General features: G+C 43.3%; 1 protein-coding gene across 11 annotated transcripts in view; it reads right to left on the minus strand.

The window, feature by feature from the left end:
- ARID1B (AT-rich interaction domain 1B) overlaps positions 1–25,864 on the minus strand; it is a 712,135-nt gene that overhangs the window by 101,848 nt on the left and 584,423 nt on the right. For all 11 annotated transcript variants that reach the window (XM_073672421.1, XM_073672423.1, XM_073672420.1 and 8 more), the window contains one exon: positions 21,417–21,621. In XM_073672421.1, coding sequence (XP_073528522.1) covers positions 21,417–21,621 — 205 coding nt within the window. The remainder of the gene's footprint in view (positions 1–21,416; positions 21,622–25,864) is intronic.

Raw genomic sequence — 25,864 nt, forward strand, 5'->3', positions numbered from 1 at the left:
CACAGAGGCTGAAAAAGCACTCGCACAGAATATTTAATACCTCATTTGCATATGAATTAAAATGATAATCATTTGGAAATGCAGCAGATAGAAGGTATAACAGTATCCATGGATTTAGCCTTGAAACACTTGAATGCCCATATATGTGGTTTTGAGGTTGAGCTTACTGGCAGATTCCCTTTAAGCTTAGTGGACAGAGATTTGCCAATCATTATTGTTCTTTGCCCCTGTGGCTTCGATGCATTGAGAACCACTGGAGTATCGCACAAAGGCAACTGACAGCTACAGAGCTGCTTCTGAACTGTTATGCCTTATTCACAAGTAAGTATTTCTTGGCAAGTATTTTATCAGTATTGGCTCCAAAACACAGAACATTTATGAATCTTTAAATTATAGCTTTTCTGGTTCTATATTCCACTCCTAATTTTCGCTTCAAAACAGTGCCCAAAAATTTGACATGTGAATAAGGCATCAGTCTTTGTCTGTGCAAGATATAGAGACTGTAGTTTTATGCAGCTAACTTAAGGAGTACGTTTGCTGCAGAGTCTGCACTCTGCATTTTAAAGCGGAGTTCTTTAGTTAGGGATTTTGTTCTGAAAAATCTCTCCCATTTATCCGAATGGAGCCTATTGAAAAGCATGTGCTTACCCGTGAAACCCGTACTAGCCCAGATTGCCTTCATTATAATCAGTCTATGCACACATGCACATTGATACCCCGGAAGAAGCCACAACGCGCGTTGGGTGTGTGGCATCCCCTGTTCCCACCAGGTAAACTCGTCATTTGTTATACATTTTTTGGGTGATGTAATGGAATTATATCTTTACTATATACTCTATAGTGACCAATGATTGAACGGGTTTAGATATAGTAACATCTATGAATACATATACAGAGGTCTCCCCAGGTGGCACAATAGTTACTCATTATTGGATAATAGTGAGGACTGCTCTGTAAAATTTTGTAATACTGATGGTGCAGATGGTGGTGCCATTTGGTGGTTTCCCATTTTAATGTGTGATGTTTTTAACTATGTATAATTTTTCTAATCAAGTCTAATTTTTATATATAACATATATCTTTTTTAGTCTTTGCTCTGATGTACACCTGGTGTACACCTTTTTTCATTTGATATGAGTATTCCCTTGTATGGAACTGTATGGTATATCCATGCAGAATACAGGGCATAATATGGGACTCTAAATATAGTGACAATAATGCAGTGTATGTGGACATGTTTAACAAGTCTATCAAATACACACACATCTTGCAAACATACATATACAGGTGCTTCTCACAAAATTAGATTGTCATCAAAAAGTTCGTTTATTTCAGTTCTTCAATATAAAAAGTGAAACTCATATTACATAGAGTCATTACAAATAGAGTGATCTATTCCAAGTGTTTATTTCTGTTAATGTTGATGATTATGGCTTACAGCCAATGAAAACAAAAAAATCATTATCTCAGTAAATTAGAATACTTAATAACAATAGCTTGAAAAGTGATTTTAAAATCCAAAATGTTGGCCCACTGAAATGCATATACAGTAAATGCACTCAATACTTGGTCGGGGCTCCTTCTGCATCAATTACTGCATCAATGCGGCATAGCATGGAGGCGATCAGCCTGTGGCACTGCTGAGGTGTTATGGAAGCCCAGGTTGCTTTGATAGCAGCCTTCAGCTCCTCTACATTGTTGGGTCTGGTGTTTCTCATCTTCCTCTTGACAATACCCCATAGATTCTTCATGGGATTAAGGTCAAACGAGTTTTTCATCTAAAAAAAGCTTGTTGGCAGAGGGAAGCATGAAGTGCTCTAAAATTTCCTGGTAGATCGCTGCGCTGACTTTGGTCTCTTGATAAAACACAGTGGACCTATACCAGCAGATGACATGGCTCCCCAAACCATCACTGATTGCACCTCAAGCAGCTTGTATGTCTCTCCACTCTTCCTCCAGACTCTGGGACCTTGATTTCCAAATGAAATGCAAAATTTACTTTCATCTGAAAACAACACCTTGGACCACTGAGCAACAGTCCAGGTTTTTTTCTCCTTGGCCCAGGTAAGACACTTCTGGCGTTGTCTATTGGTCATGAGTGGCTTGACACAAGGAATGCGACACTTGTAGCCCATGTCCTGGATACATCTGTGTGTTGCCGCTCTTGAAGCAATGACTCCAGCAGCAGTCCACTCCTTGTGAATCTCCCCCAAATTTTTGAATGGCCTTTTCTTAACAATCCTTTTAAGGCTGCGCTTATCCCGGTTGCTTGTGCACCTTTTCCTACCACACTTTTTCCTTTCACTCAACCTTCCATTAATATGCTTGGATACAGCACTCCGTGAACAGCCAGCTTCTTTAGCAATGACCTTTTATGGCTTACCTGCGTTGTGGAGTGTGTCAACGACTGCCTTCTGGACATCTGTCAAGTCAGCAGTCTTCCCCATGATTGTGGAGCCTACTGAAACAGACTAAGGGAACTTTTTAAATGCATCGGAAGCCTTAGAAGGTGTTTTTTATTATTCTAATTTACTGAGATAATAACTTTTGTGTTTTCATTGGCAGTAAGCCATAATCATCAACATTAACAGAAATAAACACTTGAAATAGAGCACTGAGTTTGTAATGACTCTATATATGAGTTTCACTCTTTGTTTTTAATAACTGAAATAAATTAACTTTTTGATGATATTCTAATTTAGTGAGATGCACTTGTATATACAGTGCTCAGCATAAGTGAGTACACCCCTGTATTATCAGTACATTATATGTATACAGCGCTCAGCATAAGTGAGTACACGCCTGTATTATCATTAACTTTTAGCACAACTGGAAGATTCTACGTCCCATTGAATATCTGGATAGTTAGAATCCCCCATAATAAGGACCCTAATATTATTAAATGCATTTTTAATTTGTTGCAGCATTTCGTCCTCTACCAGTTCAGCTATATTAGGAGGCTTGTAACAAACTCCAATTAAAAGCTTTCCATTATGGCCATCACCATGTACATTAACCCAGACTGATTCTACATTGTCGCAGCTCCTCCAAATGCTGTCATTGAGCACAGGTTTCAAGTTGGATCTTAAGAAAATACACATCCCTCCACCTTTTATGTCTTACCTGTCCTTTCTAAATGTAGTATATCCTTTCACGTTTGTCACCCAGTCATGACTTTCATTCAGCTCGGTTTCCGTAATACCTACCACATCGTATTCTGTGACCGACATAAGAGTCTCCGGTTCATTCATTTTGTTTGCAAGACTTCTTGCATTTGCCAGCAGACATTTGATACTATTAGCACATTTGTTACTCCTACTCAGCTCCCTACTTTCCTTGCATATCCCAGCACCCCCTAGATCTCCTATAACCCTTGCTGTCCTCCACTCTCTCTGTCTACTCTATCTATCCTCTCATTAATACGAATACCCTCCCTCTCCCCAGATCCTAGTTTCAAAGCTCCTCCATCCGTCCGACCATTTTTTCCCCCATCTTATGTCACGAAAGGTGTAGGAAAGACTAAGTGCAACACAAAGGGAAAAAAGGGGGCCCAGACTCTATGGAAAGGGGGTAGTGGAGACCTCCTAGGCTGATGTTATATCACCCTGTCTCCCCTAACGTCCTTATATTGGCCCCGTATTAAGGCCCTGGCTAGGGAAGGGAGGGGATGAGCACTAGTTGATCCCCACTGACAACTAAAGACAACAAGGCGGAACAAACAAGGGAAGATAGCTTAGATTTAGTCGACTTCAGAGAGATGAACACATGTACTCTTAGCTCCAGAGAGGAAGAAGTACTGCTCCAGCTCAAGCCTTCCCAAGGGGCCATGTGAATATCGCCGGCACCTCCCTTTAGCAAACAGCAGGTATTTATATACCCAGGCCAGGGTGTTAATTAGCAAGAGGAAGGTAGCCGCTGGGTCTTAGAGAGTCAGCTTCCAAGATGATATCTGTAATGCCAAACAAAGATCTCCTGCAACTAACTGCAGGGCGACTGTCTGTCACTTCTGACACACCCAAGACAGCATAGCTGCACCCTCCCCATTGAGATGCAGCCCATTCCTACCGTAGAGCCTGTAGCCGACAGCGGAGTCAGCTCAGTTCTCCATTAACCCAAACCTTTCCTTCCTGCACCAATTTCTAAGCCACTTATCTCCCTAAGCTCCCGCTGTCTTTCTAGTGATGCACGTGGCACCGGTAGTATTTCTGAAAACACCACCTTGGAGGTCCCGGCCTTCAGCTTTTCTCCTAGTTCCCTGTAATGATTTTTAAGGATCTTCCACCTCCCTCTAACTTTGCCATTGGTACCGATGTGTACCATGAAGGCTGGGTTTTCCCCAGACCAACCAGCAATCTGTCTATCTGATCCGCAATATGTCAAACCCGAGCACCCAACAGACAATACACTGTTCGGCATTCACAGTCTCAGCGAAGGTTGACCCTGTCTGTCCGCCTAATTCTAGAGTCCCCTACCACCATCTGTCTGGCCTTTGCTGCACTTTTATTTTTCTCCTTCCTACAGCAGCAGTCTTCCTGGTTGCTAGAGGCAACGTTCTGCTGTAGTGATCTTAATACTGGGCTTGCATTCCTAATGTCAGCCAAACAGGCATATTTACTAGGTTGTGCCAGATCAGGACTGAGCTCCCTGGCACTTTTCCCCCTACCCCTTCTTCTAACGGTTACCCATGTACCTAATTCTGGGTTCTGATCTTCCCCATCTCCACCCTCCTCCATGTCACTGGCACCAGCCAGCGCAAGCTCAGTGAGCTGTAAACTCCTCTCCAGGTTTGCAATGCTCCTGAGTGTTGCTAGTTGCACATTTAGATCCAGTATCTGGGCTTCCAAACATGTAACTCGCTGACTTTGAGCGTTGACATCGAGCGCAGACATATTCACCCTCAAATGGCTGTTCAAGGCATGCATACATCTCACAAGACACACACCTGGTAGCATTGTCTATGGAGCACATATTAAATGGGCATAAACAATACAGGTAAAGCAGAAAAACTAATAGAAGGCTAGTAAGGAAAACCGCAAACTATGCTCTTGCATTAAACTATGTTTTTGTGTTTAACTATGTACGTATCTGCCACCTGTGTACTTATGCCTCCTTTGGGACGCTCAATGTAGCCTCTGCATGCTCAGCATCCTTGCTAGTAAGTTCTGCACTTGTAGTCCTTGCAGTCAGCCTCATTATATTGAGGGCAATCTGGCCATGGGCCGCCCCTCGGAGCGTCGGGCGCTAGCCCAGATTGCCCTCATTATAATCCACCTATGGCTGTACATGAACAGTAAAACACACAACACTATCATACAGACAACTCTGCTACTACAAGCACACACTCACACAGCTCTGCTGCACACATATACACACACTAATAGCACAGATGCATATATGCACACACCTTTATACATGAGCAGATAAAAACAAGGTATAAAGTTGTTCTCCAACAGGAATCACCCCTACTCTTTCAAACTTCTTGCTTCACATGACATTATGGATGTTCCCACAGGTAATTATGACCTTTGTAGGTCCCATTTTGGCTTTCACTGCACTACACAGATCAGTAGCTATAGAAAGATTGGTGTGCACTCTGTCATCCAGCAAGGTGCAGTGGAATGGGGTACATGGCCCTTAAACCAAAGAGATAAAAAAAATTCACCGCACACTGAGTAGTAGGTGATGCAAGCTTTTTATTTACAAATTGGCTCACAGGGAAATTTGTGGTGAAAAATTGCGACAAAATATAACACGATGTTTTGACCCTACCAGGATCTTTATCATAGTATAGTTGATAGTAGAGAGTGAGTGGAACCCTCTCAGTAGGATGTCGGTGTGTCCGTGATAAGACTGCTTTTGCTTGTAGTTTAGAGGCGCTCCCATGTTTCCGTGTGCCAATTTGTAAATAAAAACCTTGCATCACCTACTACTCACAGTGTGCGGTGACATTTTCTCTCGCCTACACTGATCAGTGTCCGTCAAGGAGAGAGTTATATTGACCTTTTAATGGGACTCTGTAAGCACAGAATAACTGTTCAAACCAAGTACTGGCGCTCGGTGCACCATTTGTGTAGCAAAACATTTAAATGCACCTTGCCACCTGCTTGTTTTCCCTCCATCTCTGCCCCCACCCTCCCCCTTTTCTTTAACAGCCCTGGCTTCATAGAGCAAGAGAAGGGTAGAGATAGAGGGAAAACAAGCAGGCAAGAAAGTGCACTTAAAGGTCCATGATGCACCGAGCGCCTGTACTTGGTTTGAACAGTCATTCTGTGCTGTCAGAGTCCCTTTAAATGTTTGGCAATGTCAAGGGTGCATGGAGAAACTGTACTTGGACTGTTACTACAGTCATTCTATATTGACAGAAACTGGAAGTACAGCTCTAGGGAGAAAAGGAAGTTACTGTATATCCTCCCTGCAGTGGCTCGCTTCCAGTTATCGGGGCAGTGCTGGGGGTGTAATAGTCACAGCTAGTTACACAGTGAGCTTGCCGCAATCACTTCCCATTACATTGACAGTCAGTTGTGCAATGTTTGTTTGCTGATCTGGCTGTCAATCAAGGTGTAGGGGAAGGGATTCCAGTGTGAACACTGCATAGTGACAGAAACAGTTCATTGTACTGTCCCAATGACTGGAAGAGGCCAGCTGCAGGGAGGATATAGCTTCATTTTCACCCAGTAGCAGTTCTTTCAGTATCACAGCAAAACATTGTTAGAACATTATTTACCTGCAGACCATCACTATATTCGCAGGTAAACTGTATTCTGTAAAAGTGACAGGTTCTCTCTAGATAAGATGACCACTATGCATAATAGGTGACAGTACTGAAATCTGGTGTCTATTTGTTTTACATCAAGAGTTGTTAAATATAAAATTCATAAAGCGTCAGCAATCTGCCGATTATAGCTGAATAATTCCCGTGAATGGATATTTTTGACATATATTAGTATTAGGGTGTGGAAAATGCTTTAGGCATTCAAAGTAAGAATATCTAATAATAATAATAATAACAACAACATGGTCTACTTTTGCATTATATGTGAAGTTTGGGATCACGCCCCCTTGTCCTCCCATATACATACTTTAAGGTAAATATGAAGAAGGTTATGGTGGGTTAAATACATTGCATTTTTCAGACTCTGCTAGTAGACACCATGCTGGGAGGATAATTTGCACAGCATGAACCAACTGGCCTAATTCTAGCTGAGGTGGGAGGAAATCATGAGAGCTTTAAGACTTCACAGACTCTGCTCTGAACAGAGGTCACAGTGAGGACATCTTTGTTTACAAAGCAGGGAAGCCCATTCACCCTCCTCTTCCTCTGGGGATTCCCTGTTGGCGTCTTGACAGATTCTGTGACATCACCTGTCAGCTAAGAATAGAAAATCCAGCCAGCAGTATGGCAGCAGAGATGGATGGGGCTGTGCTAGCAGCTTACTAATTATGAGCAGCTCCTTGCTGCATTTAGAATGTCTCTGAAGCTTTTCTCTCAGTGAAATGCCCTTTCTTGATCTGGCATGCAGCTGCTAGCCGCTAATGGCATTCACACAAAGCCCAGGTTCAGGGGAGATGTAAGCCAGGCTGATGAGTGGGAGAAAGGGCTAGCACAATGGGTGGAATGCCAGCCTGGCCATCCAGCTCATGGGATGATCAACAAACACAGAAATGTCTCCGGATCTTCACAGGCTTCTCTATACTACTGTTAGAGGGGTGGTATGAAATAAATAGGGAAGATCTTAAAAATGCTGCCAAGAAAAAAAAAATTAATATAGTAAATTTATTCAAGGAGAACGTTTCGTTTCAGCGAAGATTTTTCCCATTTTTTCACAATTTTTTTTTGCTCTAGCTTATGTTTACTACAGCTATTTCCATAAAAAGGAGAAAGAGGAGCAGCGAACGATCCTGAAAGCATGAACATGGGAGTGTGACTAATAATAATACTATTCCTAACACTGTGAAAATTACCTCTTAAAGAGGTTGTCCACTACTATACATAACGCCCCCATTGACTTAAACAGTGGGAAGAAGTGTTTTTGTAATTACCTTCCATTGTCATTGGTTGCCTGTGAGTGGCGCTATTGCTGACTGCTCACAGGCATCACGTGACCCCCGGCTGCAGCCGGCTCTGACATCCGCTGATGTCACGTCAAGTTGCGACTACAGCCTGGCGTGACCCAGTGATGCGCTCCCCCCTAATTGATGGGCTGTGCGCACTGTCCCAATGAAAGCAGAGGAGAGAGGGAAAGCGCACGGTGGATGCTGAGCTGTAACGTGCGGTGACACCCCACCCGCAGCCCATCAATCAGGGGGGAGCGCGTCACTGGGGCACATCTGGCTGCAGCCGGAACTTGACGTGACATCAGCGGATGTCAGCCGAGTCACATGATGCCAAGTGAGCAGTCAGCGATAGCGCCACTCACAGGCAACAAAAAAAATGGAAGGTAATTACAAAAACACTTCATTCCTCTGTTTAAATAGATGGGGCATTATGTATAGTAGTGGACAACCTCTTTAAGCACGGTTTCAATAGCTCCTTAAAGCATCAAGCTTATGCTATGACTAGTAAAAAACAAAACAAAAAAAAACCACCACCAACACAAATTAAATAAAAATATATCGGTGGTTCTTTTTTGGACTCTGAACAAAGTAAAATCTATAAAAACTATGTATAGCAAAGTGGGCCACAACAATATGTGGAATTAGAGCATATTTTAAGGCTCTAAATTGAAGTCCCACTTCTCCCCCCCATCTTGGATCCTATTGTAGCCCAACAACAGTACATTTATCAATTAGGTGGTACAATATGGCCACAAGATTAAAAGCAGACCCCTAAAAGCAGCAATGCTGTGATGAGAAGGCACTTGTATGAAACGCAGAGCTGTTACTTATAGTAACCAATCAGATTTCAGCTCTGCTATTTTAGAAGCTTTTAAGAAAAGAAATTGGAAATCTGATTGCTTACGAATACTCCACTTTTCTTACCCACATTTATATATTTCCTGCACTCTAAGTAATCTAAAACGGATCCAGGATCGCTGTCTTACACAAACAATTTCCAGACAAGACTTTTTAGTTTATTTAGTAAAATGTAAGAAAAATAAGAAAATTTCTGAAAATCTTGTGCTGTATTAGTTGTGCTCTAGAAATATAAACCACTTGAGTCATGACTTTTGAAATATCAGTGGCTATTAAATATGATTATTGGATAGACGCATAAGAATCTATGGAGTAGATGCAGATACGCAAACTCCCCCCTCCCTCCTGGGACCAGGGCTCAAGGACAGAATGGTAATGGTACATAATTAGAAATATGAGAAATGTGCTCTGTGTGGATGTGAATTTTGTACTCCAAGAGAACCATTTTACCAAGAAAGGAAGAAATAGGAGGATGACAGCTACATTTAATGAGAAAATAAGAAACACTGCAGCCATAAATGGAGCACTGCGGTTTTCCTTAATTTACAATTATTGAGTTACATTGTCAATTTACAAATAATAACATTAATTTACATTGCTTCCAAAATAAGTTTGACATCATATTCTGGCAGTGAAGTAATATTCATGTTTTATGTTACACAAGGGTATGAAAAATTACAGTAATTTTGAAAAGATGCAAAATGCCACATTTTCTGGCAATAGCAGTACAATATTTGCTGTCTCTCTTAGCTGCTATACTATTCCGAATAGTCTTAATGTAGAAGAAGCGTATCTATATTGAAAGCACATGCACACAGTAATAAAGGTATAAAACTGTTATATAATAAATGCATGAGGGTTTATTTCATGACTTTCTCAGAAATCTCCTTTCCAGTCTACCTCATAAACCTAAGATAGTTTACCATTGATCTCTCTCAGCCTTCCAGACACCAGAAGGGTAACCCAGAGACCCTTCTACATATTACCTATCAAGGAGAACAAGTGCTATCTGGTTTATTCCTCTCTGGTATGTGCAGTAGACATTGGCATAGGTGGCCTGTATGAACTCTGCACATCTTTAACTTTTACTTTTTAGGAGGTTTTAGAGGTCTTAGGTTTGGATCAGACTTTTAGCTCCATATATTTTTTTAGCCATGTAGTGGTAGTATGTTTTTCATTTTAATTTCATAACTCAGGTTTTGTGTGTTTATTTCAAGTGTGGATTTTGTACTGACAGAGAAAAATGCCAACACTTTAACACAGCTTTTCCTGGACTAAAAACTTTCCAAAACCTTCCATCCCTATTTAACAGAGTTGCCCAGGATCAGAAAAAAAATATTTTTTCACCGAAAACAATGCTATTGTTATCCACAGGCTTTTTGTAGGTGAACTCCATTCACATGAATGATAATGGCCGTTTATGCTAGGCTGAGCCCTTAGACAAGAAAGTACTGCCGGATAAAAAGCCTTTTATTCAAATGCCAGAAAACTTCTGTCTCCAACAATGGTAAAGAGGTAAGCATTGTACAATAGTAAAGCTGGCCATAGCCATAACAATTGCTCAATTTCTCCATACACAAAACAGACTCCTCTTTAGACAATGGTGCATGTTCACCAAGTGAAACCACAGACAAGTGGCCCCAAGTTACCTCCACTGCCCCCTTTACTCAGGGGCATTAGAAAAGAAAACCTCTATGGATGCTTTTTTCTATCGATAGGTAACATTGAGGGAACTTCAGGAAGACCAGATACACAAAAATATTAAATTGTCAGCATTTGCAAAGGGCTGTAGAGCAACAGAAGATGTGCTTACAGCATTTAGGTTAGGTAATCTTATTTAATAATTTTCCCACTTTGACCTCAGAATGAGTAGAAGTATTATGAATCAGTTGGTTTTGATATAAACTCTTTTTTTCCACTTTTGGCTAGAAATACATTTAGAGAATCGTTTACTTAAAGGGGTTGTCCAGTTAAAACAAGTTATCAACTATCCATAGGACAGGTGATAATTTGCTTATTAGCGAGCATCTGCACCTAACGACAGACTGGGGAATTTTTATTCCTTAAGGCCCCGTCACACTTAGCGACGCTGCAACGATCCCGACAACGATATGACCTGTCAGGGATCGTTGCTGCGTCGCTATGTGGTCGCTGGTGAGCTGTCAAACAGGCAGGCTCACCAACAATCAGGGGAGCAGCGACATCGTGGAAAGAATCGTTCCACGATGTCCTGCTCCTGGTTAGGAGCCTGCTGAAGCAGGAGCAGGCTGGTAACTATGGTAAACATCGGGTTACTAGGGGCACACGCGCACCTAGTAACCCGTTGTTTATCACTGAGGAAGTGTGAGTACATGTGAAGTTTCCACCTCTGTGTAAGCCACTAATCACAAGATTGAAAGTACATATAACAAGTTGGTTGTGCACACAGTTTTTTTGCACCAAATGCCTCCTGCATACAAGTATAACAAACATGCAAATTAAAGTACATATAACATGTTAAAAAGGGCACGTAAGTATAACTGTCATGCATTCAAAATACATATCACATATGCGACCCTAATGCAGGACTATACAGCATAAATATTACAGCTATACATGTATCAATATACCCCTAGAACAGTAGTGTACCCCTTGGTCCGTTTCTAGATTAATAATCAGATCCTAACTACCACCCATGGCTATTGAGTGTCTAGAGATATATGGAATAAACTGGCATTGTAGCAATCTGTGAATAGATTCCCTTTTGTATCGTCAGGTTTCCACTCTTTTCTATTCACAGGTTGCTACAATGCCAGTATGGTGTCCATATGTTTACCTAATAAACTTTGTATATACTTTTTGGCTAACTCATGGTTTTATGGGCAACATTTATTGCTACTATAGAAATATTTTATGTTCTGGTGCTTCATATTGCAATATGCTGGAAAAAATAGAGTGCAGAGCTCGGCAGCACCATAGAGAATGAATGGGGTGCAGGTTGAGCCTGTGCACTGTTGCTCCATTATAACTGGGGTATAAGTTGCCAGTTCTGCATATCGGTGCAGACATCAGCAGTCCAGTGATCATTACGTTATAACCCATCCTATTGATCGGTGATAAAAGGATTGTATGGTTAAAACAAGTTAATTACAAACCCACCCTTGTGCTATATCTCAACTTGAGCAGGAGTGTATGTCATATGGAAACTGTGCCAGGGACAAAGTAAAACAGTCAAGAGTATGAGAGGCTACTTTTGAGAAGACATTATAAACTGCCATAATATAAGCCTCCAAAATGCACATTTTTCATAAACCATACACATACTCTTTGTGCCATCACAAAGTAAATGGAAAGGTCCTATTCTATATTAATCTTTTAATTTCTTTCTGCGCCAATTTTTTAAAAATTATGGACCGCCATCTACTTTTATGGATACATTAGGAAACCAAAATGAATAATGAGGATTGAAAGCGATCTGTAGTATACTAATATGAATCCATCATTAGCATTTACAATTACTTGTGTAATACTGATAATGGATACTAGAATATGACCAAGCTCCCACAGCTTCACAACAATTATGTTTCAATCCAAGACTGGAGCTTGCAGACATCCTTGCACAAGCTGCAGAAAGAGCCCAATTCAGATGAATTAAATGGATATCTCTGTTCCAGAATTTTCTGCTTGAAGTTGCAGCATGTCAGCATACATTAATACTATAGTGAGGCTGGATTCACACATCCGTGAAACAAAAACCTTTCTCGTATAGGAAGACCCACCCTGACCGCTGGGTGTCCCAACCAGCGTTAACTACTCAATAAGCATATATGAAGCAGTAGGCTCAGGCAGGGAAATCTGGCGGTAGGGCCAGGTCTTCCAATGTGAGAGTGGTCAGCGTTTCACAGATGTTTTTTTTTCTTTTTTTAATTAAAGCAGCACTTTTCACTGTTTATGTACAGTACAGACCAAAAGTTTAAACACACTTCATTTAAAGATTTTTCTGTATTTTCATGACTATGAAAATTGTACATTCACACTGAAGGCATCAAAACTATGAATTAATACATGTGGAATTATATACTTAACAAAAAAGTGTGAAACAACTGAAAATATGTCTTATATTCTAGGTTCTTCAAAGTAGCCACCTTTTGCTTTGATGACTGCTTTGCACACTCAGCATTCTCTTGATGAGCTTCAAGAGGTAGTCACCGGAAATGGTCTTCAACAATCTTGAATGAGTTCCCAGAGATGCTTAGCACTTGTTGGCCCTTTTGCCTTCACTCTGCGGTCCAGCTCACCCCAAACCATCTCGATTGGGATCAGGTCTGGTGACTGTGGAGGCCAGGTCATCTGGCCTAGCACCCCATCACCCTCCCTCTTGGTTAAATAGCCCTTACACAGCCTGGAGGTGTGTTTGGGGTCATTGTCCTGTTGAAAAATTAATGATGGTCCAACTAAACGCAAACCGGATGGAATAGCATGCCGCTGCAAGATGCTGTGGTAGCCATGCTGGTTCAGTATGCCTTCAATTTTGAATAAATCCCCAACAGTGTCACCAGCAAAGCACCCCCACACCATCACACCTCCTCCTCCATGCTTCACGGTGGGAACCAGGCAATGTAGAGTCCATCCGTTCACCTTTTCTGCGTCGCACAAAGACACGGTGGTTGGAACCAAAGATCTCAAATTTGGACTCATCAGACCAAAGCACAGATTTCCACAGGTCTAATGTCCATTCCTTGTGTTTTTTAGCCCAAACGAGTCTCTTCTGCTTGTTGCCAGTCCTTAGCAGTGGTTTCATAGCAGTTATTTTACCATGAAGGCCTGCTGCACAAAGTCTCCTCTTAACAGTTGTTGTAGAGATGTGTCTGCTGCTAGAACTCTGTGTGGCATTGACCTGGTCTCTAATCTGAGCTGCCGTTAACCTGCGATTTCTGAGGCTGGTGACTCGGATAAACTTATCCTCAGAAGCAGAGGTGACTCTTGGTCTTCCTTTCCTGGGATGGTCCTCATGTGAGCCAGTTTCTTTGATGGCTTTTGCAACTGCACTTGGGGACACTTTCAAAGTGATGGGCACTCGTTTTTCTTTACTTAGCTGCTTTTTTCTTGCCATAATACAAATTCTAACAGTCTATTCAGTAGGACTATCAGCTGTGTATCCACCAGACTTCTGCACAACACAACTGATGGTCCCAACCCCATTTATAAGGCAAGAAATCCCACTTATTAAACCTGACAGGGCACACCTGTGAAGTGAAAACCATTTCCGGTGACTACCTCTTGAAGCTCATCAAGAGAATGCCAAGAGTGTGCAAAGCAGTCATCAAAGCAAAAGGTGGCTACTCTGAAGAACCTAGAATATAAGACATATTTTCAGTTGTTTCACACTTTTTTGTTAAGTATATAGTTCCACATGTGTTAATTCATAGTTTTGATGCCTTCAGTGTGAATGTACAATTTTCATAGTCATGAAAATACAGAAAAATCTTTAAATGAGAAGGTGTGTCCAAACTTTTGGTCTGTACTGTACATACTGTGACAAAGTCACTGGTAGAGTGGTGGAAGGGAGATATGTTTTCCAGAGGCTATGGGTGTCAGTGAATTGAAACTGTTAAGTTTCCTCCAGGATGTTATGTGCAAGGAGGGGTTAAGTCTCCAGTTCCACAGGGCGTGTTTTTATGAGAACAACCATAGAGCAGGTGGGAGGTTGTTCTCCATATCTGTTCCCCAAGGTGTGGTCTGGGGGAGGTTTAAATACTTGGCCAGCTGAGGCATTCAGAGTTCAATGTCTGGAGAAGTAAGCTCCAGAAGGGAGCTTGTGTTTGAACCATGTGGAGTTGCTGAACTCTCAGCAGGTGAATCCCTGCTACTCCAAGGACTGTGTTCTCTGTGTTACCATTTTTGCTTTGTTTTCCTGTTTTGCCCAGCAGGCTGTGTTTATTTTTATGGACTAAAGGTTGGTTTATGCAGCATTACAATAAATCAACCAAAGATTTAAAGAGATAGAGTACCTATGTCTACCTCCGTGTGCAGCCGAGTGAGCGATCTACCACAATACATACATACATACATGTACACACTGCTCAAAATAAAAAAAATAAAGGGAATACTTAAATATCACATCCTAGATATCACTGAATGAAATATTCCAGTTGAAAATCTTTATTCATTATATAGTGCAATGCGTTGAGAACAATACAACATAAAAACTATCAATGTAAATTAATATCCCATGGAGGTCTGGATTTGGAATGATATTCAGAATCAAAGTGGAGAATCAAATTACAGGCTGATCCAACTTCAGTGGAAATGCTTTAAGACAAGGAAATAATGCTCAGTAGTGTGTGACCTCCACGTGTCTGCATGACCTTCCTACAACATCTGGGCATGGTTCTGATGAGGCAGCGAATATTCTCCTCAGGGATCTCCTCCCAGACCTGGATTAAAGCATCAGTGATCTCCTGGACAGTCTGTTGTGCAATGTGGCGTTGGTGGATGGAACGAGACATGGTGTCCCAGATGTGCTCGATTGGATTCAGGTCTGGGGAATGAGGAGGCCAGTTCAAAGCACCAATGAATTCATCATGCAGGAACGGCTGACACACTTCAGCCACATGAAGCCTAGCATTGTCATGCATCAGAAGGAACCCAGGGCCCACTGCACCTGTATATGGTCTCACAATGGGTCTGAGGATCTCATCCCGGTACCTAATGGCAGTCAGGGTACCTCTGGCTAGCACATGAAGGGCTGTGCAGCCCTCCAAAGAAATTCCTCCTCACATCATTACTGACCCACTGCTAAACCGGTCATGCCGGAGAATGTTGCAGACAAAACGTTCTCCATGGCGTCTCCAGACTCTGTCACATGTGCTCAGTGTGAACCTGCTCTCATCCGTGAAGAACACACTGTCGAATCTGCCAATCTTGGTGTTCTCTGGCACATACCAATTGCCTTGCACGGTGATGGGTTGTAAGCACAACACCCACTTATGGACGTCAGGCCCTCATACCACCCTCATGGAGTCTGTTTCTGACAGTTTGAGCAGACACATGGATGTTAGTGGCCTGCAGGAAATCATTTTGCAGGGCTATGGCACTGCTCCTCCAGCTTCTCCTTGCACAAAGGAGGAGGTAGCAGTCCAGCTGCTGGGTTGTTATGGCCCCCTCCACGTCTCCTGGTGTACTGGCCTGTCTCCAGGTATCGGCTCCATGCATTGGACAGTGTGCTGACAGACGCAGCTACCGTTCTTGCCACAGCTTGCATTGATGTGTCGTCTTGGATGAGCTGCACTACCCGAGCAACTTCTGTGGGTTGTAGACACCGCCTCATGCTACTGTACCTCTAGGAGAGAGAGCAATGAAAAAATGTAAGTGTGACCAAAAACAACAGAGAAATGGTCTGTGGCCAACACTTGCAGAACCACTCCTTTATAGGAGGTGTCTTGCTAATTGCCCATTTCTACTGGCTGTCTGTTCCATTTGCACTCCAGCAGGAGAAATTGATTCACATTTAGTGTTACTTCATAACTGGACAGGTTGGTTTCACTAAAGTGTGATTGATTTGGAGTTACATTGGAGTTACTATGTACACTGCCCCCATAGCATTGTTAGTGATGTTATAACGTTTTATATACTTTGTCTTACCTGCTCATATTCAGTCATAGGGGTGTGATTCTCGGATTCAGTCATGGGCGATCGCCACGTTCAGTTAGAGCTGGCGCCGCCTACGACATTTAAATATTGCTCCTTGCAAGCGCCAGGCTTGAGGGGCGCATGCGCATTTGCACACGTTGAGGCGCTGGTCCGGTGTGTGCGCACTGAGGCTGTGTGATTACCAGCTTCAGTGCGCAAACACTGTGACCTGTGGCTCCCTTTCAGAAGATCCGTCACCGGGGCTGCTATCAGGGCAAAGTTAGAGACAAATGTTCGATAGTAGCCCACGATACCTAGAAATGCCCTGACCAGCTTCTTTGAGAGGGGCTGTGGCCAGTTCAGGATCGCCTCGACTTTTTTTTTGGGGGGGGGGTTTATTTCCCCTCTACCAACCACGTAGCCCAGATACTTGGCTTCCTCATCCCCATGGCACATTTCTTCAGGTTGATGGTAAAGCCCGCCTTCCTTAGGGTGTCAAGTATGGCTTTAACTTTGCCAAGATGACTTTCCCAGTCATGGCTTAATATAAAGATGTCATCTAGATAGGCCACTGCATACTTTTTGTGGGGTGCTAAGATCGGGTCCATGGCACTCTGGAAGGTGACCGGAGATCGCTGCAACCCAAAAGGCATCCTGATGTATTGATAACATCCGTCTGGCATCGAGAAGGCAGTCTTCTCCTTGGCCTCTTTGGACAGGGGAATTTGCGAATATCCTTTGGTGCAGGGTGGTGATGTACCGAGCGAGTCCTAGCCTTTCGATAAGCTCATCTACCCTAGGCATTGGGTAGGCGTCGAACTTCGAGACCTCGTTCAGCTTCCTATAGTCGTTGCAAAACCGCCATTCCCCATCTGGTTTCGGCATTAAGACTATATGACTGGACCATCCACTCTTGGACTCCTCAATGACTCCCAGGTTAAGCATCACCTTCACCTCTTTCGAGATCACCTCTCTGCGGGCCTCTGGGATCCGATATGGTTTTAGGTTGACCCGAACATGAGGCTCTGTGAGTACTTCATGCTCTATGACCTGAGTGAGTCCTGGCAACTAAGTAAACAGGTCTTTATTTCGCTGCAACAGCTCTCGACATTGCTGTTTTTGTGAGCAGGACAAGGTGTCTGCCACCTTAACATCTTCCACGTTGACTTCAGACTTGGCCACCAGACAAGTAACTTCTACGGGTTCCCTGTCCTGCCACGATTTAAGCAGGTTAACATGGTAAATTTAGTAGGGCTTCCTCTTCCCCGATTGGTGGATTTTATAGTTGACTTCCCCAACTTTCTCTACCACCTCATAGGGACCCTGCCACTTAGCCATGAACTTGCTCTCCACTGTGGGCAGTAGCAAAAGTACTTGATCTCCTGGGTTGAACTGTCTCAACCTGGCTGACCTATTATACACCCTGGACTGCCTCTTGTGCCTTGAGAAGGTGCTCCTTCACAATGGGCATCACATTGGCAATCCTCTCTTGCATCTGGGCAATGTGCTCCACCACGCTCCTATAGGGAGTAGTCTCAGCTTCCCAAGACTCTTTTGCCACATCCGGTAGTCCTCGAGGGTGTCAGCCATAGAGTAGTTCAAACGGAGAAGCCTGTGGAAGCTTGGGGGACTTACCTGATGGAGAACAACAGATCGGGAAGCAGACAGTCCCAGTCTCGGCCATCCTTCTCCACTGCTTTCCTCAACATTGCCTGCAAGGTTTTGTTAAACCGCTCCACCAGTAAGTCCGTCTGGGGATGGTACACTGAGGTTCTCAGTTGTGCAATCTGCAGTGTCTTGCACAATTGCCTCATGACCTTCGACATAAATGGAGTCCCTTGGTCGGTTAGAATTTCCTTAGGCAACCCCATTCTAGATAACATATGGACCAGCTCCCGAGCTATGCACCTGGCAGAGGAGTTTCATAGTGGTATGGCCTCCGGATACCGTGTAGCATAATCTAATACCACCAGGATATACTGATGCCCTCGGGCAGACTTTACCAGGGGCCCCACTAAATCCACCGCTATGCATTCAAAGGGGATTTTGATGACAGGTAGCAGTACTAGGGGACTGTGGAAGTGGGCCACCGGGGAGGTTAGCTGGCAAGTGGGACAGTAACGACAATACTTCAATATTTCTCTGTAGCACCCTGGCCAGTAGAATCTCTGGAGGAGCCGTTCCTGTGTCTTATCTGCCCCCAGGTGACCACCCAACACATGGGAATGAGCCATGTCTAACACCCTGCGTCTATAGGGTCCTGGCACCAGTAACTGCTCTATTACCTCACCACTTGGTTCGGTTACTCTATATAGCAAATCCCCATTCACAGAAAAATGAGGGAACCGACTGTCGGCCCCCGGCTCCTGAGGCTCCCCGTTTAAACACTAATATTTTCGAACGCTCCTTTAAGTCTTAAGTCCCTGAGTTGGGCAGTTCCAAAGTTTCCCTCGGACACCTACAGCTCAGCGATGTTGGTCTCAGGGGGTGCTACATCATCCTCATCCTCATTGCCAACAAGCACACACATGGGAAACTCATTCACTATGGACTGCGGCGAGGTTTCTTTAGTGGCGATCTGGCTGTCGTCCGAGCAACCAGGCATCCCCCTTTTCCTCCACATGTTCTCAAAATAACACAAAGTCCTGACCAATTATTATGGGGTGCAATAAATCTTTGACGACCCCCACTTCATGAGACGTGGTGCCACAGTCCGTGCTTACATTCACCTGGGCCACAAAATAGTTTTTAGTGTCCCCATGGATATACTGGACACCCACCACTTTCCCAGGAACCAGCCAATGAGGGAGTTTGGCGCTTAGCAGGGTTACCAAACTGAGTCCAACAGTCCACACACTTGCACCTCGTTTACGGACACTGAGCATGCCTGATGGCCCTCGCTGTGTTGCGCAGGTGGGGTAGGCAAAATAGGAGCAACGCTGGCCTACGTTGCAGTCCATCGCCTCAGAGTTAATGGGACACCGGGCGGCTATATGGCCAGGGGCATGACACCTCCAATAGAGGATGGATTGGGACCAATTCCCCAGCTGCGATTCAGTGGCCTCCTGGGACTTTGGACACCCACCCAGTGAGAGTTTAGCCCCCATCTTTTGGGAGCCATCCCCCCTTTGGGAACCCCAGAAAGGTGACCTAACCCCCGCTTGACTGCTCAGGGAACCCTCCCTCTACTGCCTGGTACCTCTCCACTAGCCCCACCAGGTCGTCCGCATTTTGGGGAGCTCCCTGGGCAACCCAGAACTGAATTGGCTTTGGCAGAGAGTGGATAAACTGATCCATGACCACTCTTCTTGACTATCTGGGCCGGGGAACAAGTCTCTGGCTGCAGCCACTTCTGGACCAGGTGCAGGTGTCAAAAATTTGCGACCGGGGAGGTTTGTCCCTGTGGAAGTCCCAGAGGTGGACTCGTTGTGCTCTGACTGCCAGGGTTACGCCCAGCCGTGCCAGGATCTCAGCCTTAAGCTTGCTATACTCTTTAGAGACTTGCAGGGCCAAATCAAAGGACGCCTTCTGTGATTCCACGGTCAGATATGGCGCTAGAACCTCTGCCCACTGCTCTGGTGGTAGTCTCTCACAATCCGCCACCCTCTCAAACAAAGCCAGGAACGCCTCGACGTCATCACCCGGAGTCATCTTTTGCAACGCCCCTCTCACGGTTTTCCTCACCTGGGTCCCGTCGCTTCGGCCTGGAGGTGGTGCGGCTTCTCTGACACAGACGGCCTCCGCCAGGAGAGTCATCTGTTCCTGCTGCTGTCGCTGCTGCTGCATCTGTTGAAGCTGGAATTGTTGTATTAACAGCACCTGTTGTGCTTGCTGCTGATGCAAAATCACCTGCACCAGTTGCTTAATTAGCTCCTACATGCTGCCAGATGAACCTTGCTGGCTGGTAGCCTTCACCCAGGACATGTACAGTTTCCTGTAGCAGCCACACTGCCCCTTGGGATTTCTGCCCACACTTCTAGCACCAATTTGTGGAGAGTCAGCTCTGTGGTAGGCGCAGGTTCAAACAGGTATGCAGTTCGTTGGTGCAAGCAAACAGGCGGTTTATTCCATGTCCATAAACTGGTCAGGGTAACAAATGATGAGAGCCACTTTCTGGCACAAAAAGGTATAACAGAACAAAACACAAAATAAGTCCATACAGCATGGCCTCAGCCATTTAAATAAAGTGCTTTTCTCTGCCTACAGCAAGGTCTGAGTAGCACAAGCAAGCCTGCTCACCTTGCACAACACACAGACAGACTGAGACAGGTGCAGCTGTCTTAAATCAGGCCTTCCAAGACCTGGACTGGAGGTAAGTGAGCAGCTGTTCCCCCCCCAGCTCTTTCAGCTGCTCTTTAAAACCCAGTCCTATAATGCGGGCCCATTAAATTCCTCTCAGCACTATATGTGCTCGAGCCTGCTTACTGAGTCCTACATCACCAAAGCTTGGTACCTTGGGGACACATACCTCCCCGTCCACGACCTGTCCAACTGCAACCTTACTATATATATAAAAATTATTCAGGGGCAGGGATATAATGATTTTTATCATAAAGTAATCACCAGGTCGAGATTTCTTTTATTTTAGGGAAGGAAGAGGGGCAAAACATGTCTTTGGACTTCTGGCTCTGATCTTTTACTCCCCAGCAATGCCCCAACATCCAGCTTACTATTTACACTAACGTTTGTTCACTGTGTTCTCTTATTTCAGCTATTCTCGAATATAAAAAAATCCAAAAGAAAGACCAATAGCAACAAAAAATATGCATCAACCTCAGTGCACCTGGCAGATTTCCGTTATGGTACATTGCCATATTACTACCATAATGAACTGACCGAATTAGTAGAAGTAGTGTCAATGTAAATCCCTGGCTGCAATTCCCTCCACTTACCAGGAGATGGGGGCTGAATCTTAGGCTGCTTCTTAGACTCTCCAGGATTGAAGATCTCCGGAGGAGGCTCTTCCCCTCTTTCGATCTTGCATTCAAAGGCAAACAGGTACTGTATATACTGCTTTTTCAGGGAGCTTGCAGCGCTGCTGGAAGTGCCAACATTCAGATTTGTTGACAGCTCTCGCCACTTCTTGTTTTTATTAACCTAAAATAAAGGAAACATTGTTGTTTAGTAAATTATTTCCCATTCAGGAGTAGGGTAGGGAGAAAAGCACACAATTTTTTTTTTCTACCATCTTATGTTTTTTTAATGTGTCTCTTTTAACTAACGCTCATTACTCCCACTCAGCGATGCAAAGCCGCTACTTGCAGTTATAAAGCCATTAGAGATCCTGCTGATAGCAACATAAAAGGCGTTGGAGGCTTCTGCATGCCACATCCCATAATGCAAAGATCATTTCAGAAGGGATCTGCAACAGAGCTGGCAAATTGATTTAGCAAAGCACTAGAGCATGCGCAAATTCACACGCTCTTGTTTCAATTATAAAAGGACTCGCTGCTAAGAACTCATTTAAAAACCAATAAAAATAACAGCAACTGTGTTATTTCACAATTTAGTGTAATTGTGGGAGCCGTAAATGTGGAACGAATACATGCTCATTTCCTACAGGCTCCAAAAAGGATGAGCGGTGCCAGACACCAGTGATAGCGCCATACGCCTAAAGAGCAGAACACTGCTTGTAATTAAGGGGATACAGCTACTGGGATCCCTGCTTTTTTAAGCTTTTTTTTGGTTTTCCAACAGCGTATTTTCTAACGGCATTTTGAATAACGACAACAATATGAACAAAAGACCAACCTTCATTAATACAGAATGAGGCTTTCCCTATGTGCCAGATCAATGAGTTAAAGATGAAAACCTGCATGACATTATTCATATTGCAGCACATACTAGTGCATCTCACTAAGTTAGAATATCATCAAAAAGTTCATTTATTTCAGTTCAATACAAAAAGTGAAACTCATTATATAGAGTCATTACAAACAGAGTGATCTATTTCAAGTGTTTATTTCTGTTAATCTTGATGATTATGGCTTACAGCCAATGAAAACACAAAAGTTATTATCTCAGTAAATTAGAATACTTTATAAAAGCTTGAAAAATGTTTTTAAAATCAGAAATGTTGGCCTACTGAAATGTATGTTCAGTAAATACACTCAATACTTGGTCGGGGCTCCTTTTGCATCAATTACTGCATCAATGCGGCGTGGCATGGAGGCGATCAGCCTGTGGCACTGCTGAGGTGTTATGGAAGCCCAGGTTGATTTGATAGCAGCCTTCAGCTCGTCTACATTGCTGGGTCTGGTGTCTCTCATCTTCCTCTTGACAATACCCCATAGATTCTCTATGGGGTTAAGGTAAGGCGAGTTTGCTGGCCAATCAAGCACAGTGATACAGTTGTTTTTAAACCAGGCATTGGTACTTTTGGCAGTGTGGACAGGTGCCAAGTCCTGCTGGAGAATGAAATTTCCATCTCCAAATAGCTTGTCGGCAGAGGGAAGCATGAAGTGCTCTAAAATTTACTGGTAGACGGCTGCGCTGACTTTGGTCTTGATAAAACACAGTGGACCTACACCAGCAGATGACATGGCTCCCCAAACCATCACTGATTGTGGAAACTTCACACTAGACCTCAAGCAGCTTGTATTGTAGCCTCTCCACTCTTCCTCCAGACTGTGGGACCTTGATTTCCAAATGAAATGCAAAATTTACTTTAATTTGAAAACAACACCTTAGACCACTGAGCAACAGTCCAGGTCTTTTTTTCCTTGGCCCAGGTAAAACCCTTTTGGCGTTGTCTATTGGTCATGAGTGGCTTGACACAAGGAATGCGACACTTGTAGCCCATGTCCTGGATACATTTGTGTGTGGCGGCTCTTGAAGCAATGACTCCAGCAGCAGTCCACTCCTTGTGAATCTCCCCCAAGTTTTTGAATGCCCTTTTCTTAACAATCCTTTCAAGGCTGTGGTTATCCCGGTTGCTTGTGCACCTTTTTCTACCACACTTTTTCCTTCCACTCAACTTTCTATTAATATGCTTGGATACAGCACTCTGTGAACAGCCAGATTCTTTAGCAATGACCTTTTGTGGCTTACCCTCCTTGTGGAGTGTGTCAATGACTGCTTACTTGACAGATGTCCAGAAGGCAGTCTTCCCCATGATTGTGGAGCCTACTGAAACAGACTAAGGGACCTTTTTAAATGCTTAGGAAGCCTTTCCAGGTGTTTTTTTGTTAATTATTCTGATTTACTGAGATAATGACTTTTGTGTTTTCATTGGCTGCAAGCCATAATCATCAACATTAACAGAAATAAACACTTGAAATAGATCACTCGGTTTGTAATGACTCTATATAATATATGAGTTTCACTTTTTGTATTGAAGAACTGAAATAAATTAACTTTTTGATGATATTCTAATTTAGTGAGAAGCACTTGTACATAATACAAAACCTGCCATATAAGCTTTTACACGTTATGGGAATAAAAACATTTTAAATGGTGTATGAAACAGAGAACTGACAATTCTAAGTACCCATGTTTTTAGTATAACATACTGGACAATCCCCTACAACTAGAACCTGACTAAAACATTTCCAAAATGTAGGGTGTATCTTAAGAACTCTGTTCTCTGCTCTCATTTAAGTCTTGTAGGTTTTTGCAACCCAGTACCACTCTATGGGTAGGTTCACATGAGCGTATAAAAAATTGTTCAGCTTCATCCTGAAAAGTGGGACAAATATTTCATTATTTGTCATCCATGTTCAATCTGTTTACAAGACTATTTACAGTTTCCTGTGTTACAGAATTGCAATGCATCGATAAAAAAAGGGATATAATTCTGAGTCTCTGTATTGCACCATATTTTTTTGGCTCACCCATAGATCTGAATGGGTGAATCTCATCTGTGCTAGATACTAACCTTCCGTGCTGATGCCATTCCAGCGGTGTCGACCCTCGCGTTTCCGGGGCTGTGAGGTTATCACGTGACACCTGCAGCCAATCAGAGCCTGCTTCACTCTCCCCGCCTTGGGATTTATAAGTAATCAAGAGGAGGTGAGAGAGGATCCATAGCTCTGACTTCCTCTGGATTACTTATTCGTCTGAAGGTGGGTACAGTCACTGATGCCAGTGCTGATTGGGTTAACGGCTCACGTGACACAACAACCTCACGTGAACCCGAGCGCCAACATAACTGGAACCGTGCCAGCACCGGAGGTGAGTATAAGTTTATATTTTATTGGGCCAAACCTTCAGATTGAGAAGGGGTTGTCCTAGTAGTGGACAACTCCTTTAACGGCTGATCTGCAATACAGATCAGAATGGGACATGTTCAGAGTCTCACGGATTACACACACGGATCTAGTTTTTAAAAAGGACTTGTGTATGGATCAAAGAAAGTATGGGTCAGTGTGCAGTCAGTTTACAAAATAGACAGCACACGGATGTGTGAATGTACTCTTACTCTGAGAAATAAATACCTGTGTAATGCTTAGAAAAAAACTTTTATAAATATGACACAAATTTCTGTGTTCATACAAATGCCAAGACAGTGAGACAATGGTTAAAACACCAGAAATTGGAGTGCTACTGTAAGCAATGCAGTTTCCAAAGTAAGGTTTATTGTGGGTGGTCATATATCTTACATTGCCATTCTTCTGAATATAATTTTCTGCTTCCTAATTAAAATATCTAGTTACTTATAAATATTCATTACAGGTTATTCCTTGTCCAACCCTCAAAGGAAACATGATGTAACAGCTTACTGAACATGCTGGACCTCGTATACACTGTGATGAACTGATCATCATTTCCGAACAAGTCTACAAGCTCTAGCACATAGACTTAGCTAGGGACAGGCAAACCAGATAGGCCTGTTTCACAGCTAGAACCCCATCTCTTCTAAACATTGTAGGGCTCAAGGTGATGTGAGAGAGAATGTCAGCCTTTATGCTTGCCTGCTGCCATTGCCCTTCTTCCCATTCTTCACACAGGCTTGTTTGGGTAATACTAGAAATGAGCGAATGTTTCAATATTCAATTCGGATTACGATCACCGAATTTGCAATATTCACCGATTTATTCTTAAAATGTTCGCCGAATGTTACCGAACGCCATAGGATTCAATAGGGGCAAAAAAAAAACGCATACACAACACCTTCAAACGGCCCAAAAGCTACCAAACCACATTAAATTAGGAGTAGACACCTGGAAAGTGCCATCAATTGACCCAGAGTACAAGTACTATAATTATTATCATTATTACAGCGACATTTATTCTGTGGCACTTTACATGTCAAAATGGGTCACAGACTGGTACAAGAGGAGAGAGGTCCCTGCTTGCGAGGGCACACAAACAATCTACAATGGATGGGTCAGGGTACAGT

The sequence above is a fragment of the Phyllobates terribilis genome, unplaced genomic scaffold, assembly GCF_046119375.1.
Source record: "Phyllobates terribilis strain yellow unplaced genomic scaffold, ASM4611937v1 Scaffold_3__8_contigs__length_932513732, whole genome shotgun sequence".
Taxonomy (NCBI): Eukaryota; Metazoa; Chordata; class Amphibia; order Anura; family Dendrobatidae; genus Phyllobates; species Phyllobates terribilis.